Raw genomic sequence first — 12,144 nt, 5'->3', positions numbered from 1 at the left:
TATATGACTAATTAGTGTGGTGGTAACATAAATATGGAAACATAATATAAAATCACTAGTGAATCGAATTTGAAGTCGTGATAGACTGCAAGTAACGGCCGCTGATCGCAAGGAATTGCGACTCCGTGCTGTGAAACGTATTTTTTCTAAGGTACAGTCAGCTGCAGAGAAAAGTAGACCCTCCTGCAGGTCTACTTTTCTCTGCAGCTGACTGTACATAGGGGCAAATCTCGACTGGGGGGCAAATGTAACTGGTCCATTTTATCCATGTTTTACAATGTTTACATTATTAAATAGAGCGTCCACCGGTTGTATATGGTAGGCGTGTTCAGTGGATACATGTAGAACTCAACATCATAGTGTAATAATGGAAAAAATGGATTAGTTACAATTGCCCCCCAGTCGAGATTTGTCCCTATGTACCTTACTCCCGTAGTGTTATTCGTCATTTATAGTGTCGTGCATAGATCTTTAAAAAAAATACACGTGGCGTCTTTATAAACAATTTTCAGCTTCGCCTCATTTACCCACGCCACTAAGCTTTTTTAACCTTACTTAAACGCCAGTTGCATAAAATACTATCTATAGGTGAAACACCTGTTGTATGTGTGAGTGACGTGTTCGAATAGGCGTTTGTTTTGTTTGTGTTACTAATTTTAAATATGTGTTCTCTATTCGAACACGCCACTCACACCAAAGAGGATCGAGTATTATAGAAAATGACTGTCAAAGTAAAAATGTGTAATCACAGTGCATAGACTGCCATCTCTCGTGTGTGTGTGGATTGAGTGAGCACCTTCCGAAAATAAAAAAAAATATGCTGATCATTTAGTAAAAGTTCTAAAACAATTGTAAAACGAATCTCTGAATTTGTAAAAAGATAAATCAAAAGATACAGCCATTAACATGTGCTCACTCAGTTCTCACAAACTACCAACGAAAACAGTGAATATATTCATTTAACATATAATATTTATATACTAACATTTAGTAAAAAATAGGCCAACCTACCTCTATAAATATTAGATCACCTAGTGACGTATTAAATTTTTTACAAATAGTTTCTTATGCTCACTCAATCCACACACTTTTGAAAAGCCGAATTTTGATGAAAAACATAAGATTTAGACCGCTATTATATGTGTATAGTTTAGTAAAAGTGAAATGGGAATTTGTAAAATACAAAACGAACCACTAACGTGTCAGGTTTTTTTATAATAAATTTTTGTAAGTGCTCACTCAGTCCACACGTTTTGAGAAAGTTAAAAATGTAAATATCTTACGATTTGTAGCACCTAAGACACTCGAAAGTACTTCAACATTTAGTAAAAATTTTTACTAAATATCCACCATCTAATATTTTATATTCGTTGTCTGGTTTTAAAGATATTCAGACATAACTTTTCTCATACAAATGTATCAAGTAGGGTGACCACACTATGTCGGCTCCTGATTTTCCCCACCTTCCCATTGTCATATTGAGATTGGGGAGTTTCGTTCGTTCAATTTTGATAATATTAAACTAATACCATATTAATTCTCCATCTGCAAACTGTTTTTAGGTTATGTTCTTGGCCTAGTGATGATGTGTATTGTGTAATTTTTATCGACGTCAGGATAATAACCATATCGACATGCATGCATTAAAAAGGACATGAATGATAATTGGTAAGAAACAAAGAATATAATACTTCACTAGTAAGAAACCAGAACCTGGTAATCTAATCGCGCTAACAGATGAGCGTACCGGATTTGTAAGTGGGAGCGAGAAATAGTTATTCTTTTCTCGCTCCCACTTACAAATCCGGTAAACTATTATCAAAATTGAACGAAACTCCCCAATCTCAATATGACAATGGGAAGGTCGGGAAAATCAGGAGCCGACATAGTGTGGTCACCCTACTTGATACATTTGTATGAGAAAAGTTATGTATGAATATCTTTAAAACCAGACAACGAATATAAAATATTAGATGGTGGATATTTAGTAAAAATTTTTACTAAATGTTGAAGTACTTTCGAGTGTCTTAGGTGCTACAAATCGTAAGATATTTACATTTTTAACTTTCTCAAAACGTGTGGACTGAGTGAGCACTTACAAAAATTTATTATAAAAAAACCTGACACATTAGTGGTTCGTTTTGTATTTTACAAATTCCCATTTCACTTTTACTAAACTATACACATATAATAGCGGTCTAAATCTTATGTTTTTCATCAAAATTCGGCTTTTCAAAAGTGTGTGGATTGAGTGAGCATAAGAAATTATTTGTAAAAAATTTAATACGTCACTAGGTGATCTAATATTTATAGAGGTAGGTTGGCCTATTTTTTACTAAATGTTAGTATATAAATATTATATGTTAAATGAATATATTCACTGTTTTCGTTGGTAGTTTGTGAGAACTGAGTGAGCACATGTTAATGGCTGTATCTTTTGATTTATCTTTTTACAAATTCAGAGATTCGTTTTACAATTGTTTTAGAACTTTTACTAAATGATCAGCATATTTTTTTTTATTTTCGGAAGGTGCTCACTCAATCCACACACACACCCATCTCTCGACACAAGCTTAAAACTTTTGAACCTCAGTTTTGACAATTTGGCCTATATTCTTAGCTTGATATGTTTTAAAATGTCAAATATTAATATTAGCGCCATCTAGCCGAGCGTACCCCAAAGGTGTATCGCCATCTAGCTCACCGTACCTTTTTCTGTATGTTATATAGGTCTTTGCTCACACATACAACAGGTGACTTTCTTAAGTTGTTCACCTATATAGTTTGTTGTCGATGGCCAGTATGACATTGAGAAGAGTGGAGAGTGGGACAGACTAGTTTGTAATAGATAAAAGACTTACTTTCAGTGTCATTCATCCATATTAAATGCGTGACGTTCTCCGCCCAGCGTGACCCGTGGGTTAACTTCGTCTCGTTGCCAACATCGTACCTGAAGACAAGAATTTAATTTACTACAATTTGCGAGGAGAGACAGCCACGACATTGGTCTAAGCGCGACAGCGGTGAGCGGCAGCCATACGTGCGAATGAAAAGTCCCATCGCTGTGTCTCGCTCCAATGTATGGCCGCCGCTCACTGCTGCCGCGCTTAGACCAATGTCGTGGCTGAGCCGTTACTACTTAGGTCTCACGGGGAATGAGTTGTAAGTAAGTAAACTCTTTATTGACCCCCAAAATAAAATATACTTAAAAGAAAGAAGAAGAAGGAAGTACGACCGGTTTGACGACCGGTCTGGCCTAGCGCGCGTAGAGCGTAGTGACCCTGCCTGCTACGCCGCGGGCCCGGGTTCGAATTCCGGTAAGGGCATATATTTGTGTGATGAGCACAGATATTTGTTCCTGAATCATGGATGTTTTCTATGTAAGTATTTGTATATTATATATATCGTTGTCTGAGTACCAAACCGACGAGCGTGTATGAAAAACGTTATGAAAGTGTGTCAAGCGAAAGTTTGTCAGGATCGTAGTAAATGGAAATCCGTGATCTCTGCCTACCCCTCTGGGAAACAGCCGTGATTGTATGTATGTATGTTATTTAGAAGTTTTTCAGTGACTTACCAAGTCCCGTTCTGCAGCACACTGTCAGTGATATTTTTGACTATTTTCGTGTCATTTTCGAAGCCTGGTTCTAAAGGCCCCACGGAGAAGGTGACGGGGATGACCCACTTGGGGGGCGGCGGGGGCCTGGTGGTGCGGGGGGCGGGGCGGCGCGTGGTGGGGGCGGGGGTGGTGGTGGTCGCGTTCTCGTCTTCGATTGTGTCCGTGAAGTTCTCTGAAAGATTATTAGTTTTTTTAGTATTCAGAATTTGTGATTAGATGCCTGGATAATATACCCTTTTCGGGTTATTGATGAAGTGTTTGTAGAAAGCGGAAAATTTTCTCCAGGATCCTGTCTCTGTTTAGGATTACATCTGTATACTCATACTCATATTTATTAATAATAATTACAGGTCAAGCTTACATAGTATAATTACAATTACAGAACAATTCGTAAGTTTATATATACATACCGTGTATTACCAAATTTCTATACATTTTCGGTAAACTAAATAAAAAGAAAGGTTTCATACAAACTACCTAGGACATTTTGGGAAACCTACTGGATCTTGCTCAGCATCATGGACTCTATCAGCCTACCAATTATTATCAAAATCGGAGACGTGATCCAAATGTACAAACTTTTCGGGAATTGCTGACATGCACCCTTACACTACGCGTCCTCGTTGTGCTTTGGCAACCTTACTCACCGGCAGGTCTAGTATTATTTGGCAACGGTATTCTGGAAGGTGGAGGTACTACCCCAAAGCTCTGCTCTAGATTTGGATACGTCGATAGATTACCTGGTTCATAGAAGAGTTCTTCAAGATCAGCTCTCAGGTCCAAGGTCAGAAGGGAGTTGATCATGAGTGGTTCAGGGTCAGGAGGGTCAGCGGTCATCACGAAACTGCAACCAAATATTTCTATTTTAGCTTCTAGTTATCATGCTTGAGAGTTAAAATGAAAAGACTAGGTAGGTATTGACGCTACGTGCTTTTCATTTAGCTTTTAAATATACCTATTCGGTAGAATAAAGGGTGAAATTACGTACATACTGCCAGTCTAGTGCCGCTCGAATTTTTAGACACGCTGCACTTAACGATTTGATCCGCAAGGCTCTCGGCACAGCAAACATACCAGCAACCCTCGAACCTGTCGGCTTGTCAGCAGCAGACGGAAAGCGGCCTGATGGTTGCTCGCTTGTGCCTTGGTTTCTGGGACGACCCTTGGCGTGGGACGTGACCTGTGTGGATACCTTGGCACCGTCCAGCGTTCAACGCTCGGCCCAGAAACCAGGGACTGCTGCTGAAAATGCCCAGTTTAACAAGTGCTGCAAATATGCAGTTTTAAAAAACAATATTTGCGGCACTTGCATTTGAAACATTTAGACCATGGTCATCAGACACAAAGCAGTTTGTGAAGGAGGTTTCCACCAAACTTGCCTGGATGTCTGGTCTGGATGTCTGGAGGGCTGGATTGACGAATTTCCTTGCACAACGAGGCCATACAGCGAGGAAACGCGGCAAGCGTCATAGGGACGATGCCCCGGGCAAACGTAGAATTAATATAAGCTGTAGTCTGATGTGTAGGTATTTGCTGAATAAATTTTATTGTGAAAAAAAAAACAAAAAAAAAAAACTTTCGCGTCGCAGAAATGCCATGCGGCTGCGGCACCTGGTGACCTCTTCGTACGTTAATGACTGATTACTCTTTGGTTAATGCAATATGTGGTGGTGCGTCTTCATTCGACACCCCTGCTGGGGTGTGAGTGGCCCCTTCCGCGCTGGGCGCTGTGGGGGCTGTGTCGGTGCAATATGTTACTCACCGTTCCTGTTTTAGTAGTACATCGCCTGTCGCCGTATTGACAGCGGCCAATAATGGGTATCCAGCCTTCTCGCACCAGCCGTCCCACGCGTGGGGGGGCGCCCCACCAGCGCCTGGCCGCTGTAGAGCTCGCCACAGGTCCCTGCAAAACAAAAACCATTGTGGTTATTAATATTATAGACGGCCAACCAAATCTTGGCACTAAAAAATGCGTGATATTATTGTACAATTTTCAATGTGAATAGGAAACTTGACTGTAGTTAAGACATAGACATATATAATGGCTTTATTCAATATCACAATGTTACAATGTTAAAATTAAAATAATTAGATCAAACATGGATATTCCATGCACGAAATAAAGCATCAGATAATTATAAGAAAAACATGGACAGAAGTTATTTTTAAATCCAATTTCTATTTAATAAGTCAGGTAGAAATATATAAAGTAACTGAGTTGATCGTGACGTCACTCAATTCGATTTCATATAAATTCCAAATTTTTTTTATACTACATCGGTGGCAAACAAGCATACGGTCCGCCTGATGGAAAGCGGTTACCGTAACCTATGGACGCCTGCAACTCAAAGAGTGTCACATGCGCGTTGCCACCCCATTACAAACTTGTACACTCCCCTTACACAGCAAAAGGCAGTGCACAAGTTCAATGGAGCGTTCAGGTTGCCGACGACTCAAAGGACAATAGACGGAACAAGTTAGTTCCGTAAGTCCTCCCGTCGTCAGCACACCGCACCCTCGTTGAGCTCTGGCAGCATATTACCAAGACGTTCCAATTCGTTTTGACAGTTCTTAAAAAGAAGCTGATTTGACTAGGAGGCACTAATTATCTGATGCTATATTTCGTGCATGGTATAAAATATTTTAAGTACAGTCAAATTGCCTATTAAGCATTCCCCTCTACAGTTGTTTTGAGTGTCATGGCTCCTCATCAGAGTAATTACCTGGCGTCAGCACTGGTTCTGCGATGGTCTGAGCAACCTCAAACACGCTGCGCGACCCGCTGACTCGCCCGCTGCTTCTAAAGCCACACACTATACCCGCTTCCTGTAATATATTAGATCAGCACTAACCTGGCGTCAGCACTGGCACTGCGATGGTCTCTGAGCAACCTCGAAAACGCTGCGCGACCCGCTGACTCGCCCGCTACTTCTATGGCCACTCACTATAGCCACGTCCTGTAATATTTGATCAGCACTAACCTGGCATCAGCACTGGCACTGCGATGGTCTGAGCAACCTCGAAAACGCTGCGCGACCCGCTGACTCGCCCGCTACTTCTATGGCCACTCACTATAGCCGCTTCCTGTAATATATAAGATCAGCACTAACCTGGCGTCAGCACTGGCGCTGCGATGTTCTCTGAGCAACCTCGAAAACGCTGCGTGACCCGCTGACTCGCCCGCTACTTCTATGGCCACTCGCTATAGCCGCTTCCTGTAATATATAAGATCAGCTCTAACCTGGCGTCAGCACTGGCGCTGCGATGGTCTCTGAGCAACCTCGCCAACGCTGCACGGCCCGCTGACTCGCCCGCTGCTTCTATGGCCATACTCACTATGGCCGCTCCCTGCAACATAACAGTAACATTGTGAAATACTTTTTTTTTATTATAAGTAAATGCAAAGACGCTGGCCTATGATGGAGTGAACTCGCCCAGAAGATGCCTGTTCACTCTTGATTTGAAGGTTGCCGGGTTATATGAGCTCGGAAATATAGCCGCCGGCAAGGAATTCCACTCCTTGGCAGTGCGCATAAGAAAAGAAGAAGCTTCACCTGGTGGTAAGTGATGATGCGGTCTACGGTGGAGCACGCTTACCTATGAGATACATATTCGGGCCATTTTTAGGGTTCCGTAGTCAACTAGGAACCCTTATAGTTTCGCCATGTCTGTCTGTCCGTCCGTCCGTCCGTCCGTCCGTCCGCGGATAATCTCAGTAACCGTTTGCACTAGAAAGCTGAAATTTGGTACCAATATGTATATCAATCACGCCAACAAAGTGCAAAAATAAAAAATGGAAAAAAATGTTTTATTAGGGTACTCCCCTACATGTAAAGTGGGGGCTAATATTTTTTTTCATTCCAACCCTAATGTGTGATACATTGTTGAATAGGTATTTAAAAATGAATAAGGGTTTACTTACATCGTTTTTTGAAAATATTAATATTTTCGGAAATAATCGCTCCTAAAGGAAAAAAAAGTGCGTCCCCCCCCCTCTAACTTTTGAACCATATTAAAAATCGAAATAAGATGTCATATATTAAAGAAAAAATGACGAGCACCACCAGTGGTGAAGGCCGGATTCGAACCGGCGTCTTTTAGCAATCCGGGCCAAACGCCATCACTAATCATTAATCATTAATTAATCATTAATTAATTCATCATTAATTTATATATAGTAGTGTGACTACATAAAAAACACAAATCAGAATATTTGTTAAAATAATTTGATTTGTTCCCATAGTTGCGTTTTGAACCATATGTTTAAAAAATATGAAAAAAATCACAAAAGTAGAACTTTATAAAGACTTTCTAGGAAAATTGTTTTGAACTTGATAGGTTTAGTAGTTTTTGAGAAAAATACGGAAAACTACGGAACCCTACACTGAGCGTGGCCCGACACGCTCTTGGCCGGTTTTTTTCAAAGTTGTCCACCCCACTTTTTTTTTGGATTTGGAATTTTTTATGTGGTTTCCACTCAGAATCGCGAGCTCTTTCAAATCTAATGGGAGAAAAAAGTGTCCCAAGGTTTTTTTCCCATTCCGTTACCATTTTTCCATACATTTTGTATGGCGGTAACGGAATGGAAGGTTCGAAAAAATGTATGGAAATCTTGGGACATTTTTTTTCTCCTATCCGGATCGAAAGAGCTCGCGATTCTGAGTATTAATCGCGTAAAAAATACCCATGTTACAAAAAAAGTGGGGTGGACAACTTTAAAAAAAATGGCCCATTCACTCCTGATAGGGATCATCCATTAATTACGTCACACGTTAAGGGGGAGGGAGGGGGTCGGCGAAGTGTGACAATGTGTGACATGGGGGTGGGAGGGGTCCTAAAGTTCGTGACGTCACATTTCAAAATCTATCATAATCTAAGGGTTAAAACACGAACTTTAAACTGTTGCTTTATGAAAATCTCATAAGTATACAAAATTACAAATACAGGAAGTTCGTTAACCGGATGAAAAGCCGAAAGTAGGCGATAGTCTAGGCCATTTAGAACATTCTTTAGCTATAAATGTCTTGGACAAAATTTGATTTTTTTTAAACTTTTCGGTGAAAACTCCAAAATTTCAGACTAAATCGATAGGCGTACTCTTGTTACTGTATTAAGTTGTTTTGGTTTTATTTCGTATTGCATGTCTATCGTATACCATAAAATAAATTTGAAATATATGTGTCTAAAGAAAAACAAACTACAGTGATTTAAAAATTGAATAACATAAAAAAAACCGGCCAAGTGCGAGTCGGACTCGCGCACCGAGGGTTCCGTACAATTTAATACCTCTACGCGTTTATGAGGAAATGGGTAGTAAGGTTAAAATTATTAAAAAAAAAAATATTATGTGATGTAACTAAAAATTTATGGTTTTCGTAATTTTTCCTTTATCTATGCTATAAGACGTTGCTTCGTACCAAATTTCAAGATTCTGAGTTCACGGGTTCTGTAGGTTTTGATTCCCTTGCAAGTGTCGAAAATTTGCGGCATAAACGGCTGTATCTTTTGATTGCGTTGGCTTAGAAGTTTGATTTTTTCACAGCTTCAAGGGACAGTAGACCTGAGTAATTGATATAAATTTCAGCTTCATACCTCCACGCGTTCCTGAGAAAAAGGGTCTTGACAGACGGACGGACGGACGGACAGACGGACAACAAAGTGATCCTATAAGGGTTCCGTTTTTTCCTTTTGAGGTACGGAACCCTAAAAATGATTGGAGTGATTACTTGGGTCGATAAATAAACTAAAATTTGTCTAAGCTACCATATAGCTAAAAAAATTATCTAAATGGACTAGACTATCGCCTATTTTCGCCTTGGCATCCTGTTATAAAAGATACCAAATGTTTTGCAGGGGTTTCAAAGCACGTAGGTTATATAAATTTGTCACACACATACACACACACACACACACACACACACCAACAGGTGGAAAATATTAACTGCAAAACATCAAACAATTTAGCTTGATTCATTTTTTTAACATTATACGTAAGTGTCAAAATCATCATGTAAACGTTTATTCTACTAGCCATACCCGTGGACATCAAGTTAAAATGACTATGAAATTACTTTGTACTCTTGTAGACAAAATGAAACTTTGTCATTCGTTTTTTGAAGTATCAAGAGAGCCTTTTACCTGTTGGTGTGGTAAAGAATAATTCAAGCAAGTAATAATAAATGGAAATAAGACTGATTTCTAACCGCTGTTTTTATTCAATAATTGCTTCGTGTAAATATGTGACGTCACACTAGGGAGGGGGGAGTCTAACAAATGTGACCAGCTGTGACAAGGAGGGGGGGAGGGGTCAAAAATCATGATTTTTAGTGTGACGTAATTTATGGATGATCCCTAATGTGAAAACGCTCTAACTCGCTCGCTCTGTACCTTTTATTTATTATTTACACGGGAGCGACTACTTTTGTTCATTTCTATCGCTCATCGTTACTCGCTTTTGGACCTTTTGGTGGGACCAGTGAGTAATGATTTCACTTTAGAAACGTTTGATTTTGGAAATTCCGCAAAACAATTGAAAGAGAAATAAGTAACCTTGTGCAAAGACAGCTCGTCGGCAGCGGATTCGATGTCGGCGCGTTCAAGACGAGGAGACGCCACGGCTCGCACTGATGTGCTTGAGTCCAGCCTGGAAATAAAAAAAACAACATTTTAATTTAGTAGCTACAATCCAAGCCAGGTCTCTTTAAAGCAAGAGTAAATGGTATCTCATAGGTAAGCGTGCTCCACCGTAGACCGCATCATCACTTGCCATCAGGTGTGATCGTGGTCAAACGTCTACCTATTCATACAAAAAAAAAGCTCTCTTTCTGAAACAGGCTAGCATAGAGGAATAAGTATGGGAACAGTTGTAACTCCATACATCAGTAAATGCGGGTTATTTGTATAGGCATAGCTAAGTAACATCTAGCGACAGTAAACATTGAAAACATTGAATAATTATTTTATTTGAGTTTGAGCAGGTATTTAAAATTAATTTGTATCTGTAGAGGTCAACTGAATTATTTCTTTGAAGACACAAATAGGTATATTGAAACGTTAAATGTGGTCCAGTGATGAACAAGTAAGTAGGTTGTAATTAATTAAACCTAAATGTATTGTTGTAGTAAATGGAATCAGGCATCAGTACATGCCTAGGTATACTAAAATGCCTTATACAACACTATGATTTGATTTTCATTGAGTGAGTTTGGATCAGAAAGAGGCTGAAGGAATTTTCACTGTATTATGGATTTTCTACCTACAGAGGAACAACTTTGGATGTATTTTTTGTATATTAACCTTAAAGCAGGCAACACATGGTCCAATAGCAGACTATCCTGCTGCCTTTCTGCTCCTCCTTCAAACGGTGGGGCCTTCTGGCCAAGCACGGATGTGAGTGCCTCCATGAGCCACTGGGCGCTCCACCATCGTGGGGACACCAGCCCCCGAACCACTGAAAAAGATCGCAAACTCATTAATTCACTTATCAATCTACCTCTATATTGAATATTTGCGACACTAACGGCCCAGCCACGACATTGGTCTAAGCGCGACAGCGGTGAGCGGTGGCCATACGTGCGAATGAAAAGTCCCATCGCTGTGTCTCGCTCCAATGTATGGCCGCCGCTCACCGCTGCCGCGCTTAGACCAATGTCGTGGCTGAGCCGTAAGGGCCACTTGCACCAACAAAAATGGAGGGTTAACCCACCATTTTATATGGAATTTGACAGATGACAGCCCACTAACCCTGAGTTAAGTGGTTGGTGCAAGTCGAGCCTTAAGTGTGAAATGTCATTTGATATTTGCCAGAACACATCGTGAGGAAACCGGACTAATCCCAATAAGGTCTAGTTACCATTCGGGTTGGAGGTCAGATGGCAGTCACTTTCGTAAACTAGTGTCTACGCCAAATCTTGAAATTAGTTGCAGTGGCGACCGGTCTGGCGTAGTTGGTAGTGACCCTGCCTGCTAAGCCGCGGTCCCGGGTTCGATCCCGGTAAGGGCATTTATTTGTGTGATGAACACAGATATTTGTTCCTGAGTCATGGATGGTTTCTATGTATATAAGTGTGTATTTATCTATATAAGTATGTATATCGTCGCCTAGCATACATAGTACAAGCTTTGCTTAGTTTGGGGCTAGGTTGATCTGCGTAAGGTGTCCACTAATATTTATTTATTATTTATAGTCGTTAAAGTAGACCCCAGGCTTTCACGAGCCGTGCCGAATGCCGGGATAACAAAAGGAAGATGATCTGAGGAGCCTACTAACCTGTTGAGCCAGTAGGCGAGCTATAGTCTTCGTATCAGTAAGGGTGCTCGGGGACAGTGTGATGAGCCCCCACCCCTCGGAGTACAGCCCTCCCCCCTCCACCACCACCACGTCCAGCTTCGGGAGGGGGTAGGAGGTGTTCAGCTCGTAGGCAAACTGCTGAATTGTCTTCTGCACCCAGTCCAGGAGCGGCCTGAAAGAAATTTGAAAGGTAACAGCAGTTCTCAAAAGTTTGTAATTACTTAAGGAAAAAGTA

General features: G+C 40.6%; 1 protein-coding gene across 1 annotated transcript in view; it reads right to left on the bottom strand.

Annotated features, from left to right (window-relative positions):
* LOC125239398 overlaps positions 1–12,144 on the bottom strand; it is a 43,454-nt gene that overhangs the window by 16,093 nt on the left and 15,217 nt on the right. The window contains 9 exon segments of the mRNA XM_048146968.1: positions 2,862–2,950; positions 3,578–3,791; positions 4,360–4,463; positions 5,382–5,522; positions 6,861–6,967; positions 10,169–10,262; positions 10,916–11,063; positions 11,066–11,069; positions 11,889–12,081. Of these exon segments, the coding sequence (XP_048002925.1) occupies positions 2,862–2,950; positions 3,578–3,791; positions 4,360–4,463; positions 5,382–5,522; positions 6,861–6,967; positions 10,169–10,262; positions 10,916–11,063; positions 11,066–11,069; positions 11,889–12,081 (1,094 nt within the window).

Source organism: Leguminivora glycinivorella, chromosome 25 (genome assembly GCF_023078275.1).
Source record: "Leguminivora glycinivorella isolate SPB_JAAS2020 chromosome 25, LegGlyc_1.1, whole genome shotgun sequence".
NCBI lineage: Eukaryota > Metazoa > Arthropoda > Insecta > Lepidoptera > Tortricidae > Leguminivora > Leguminivora glycinivorella.
The sequence above is the reverse complement of the archived record's forward strand: the minus strand, read 5'-3'. Positions and strand labels throughout refer to the sequence as shown.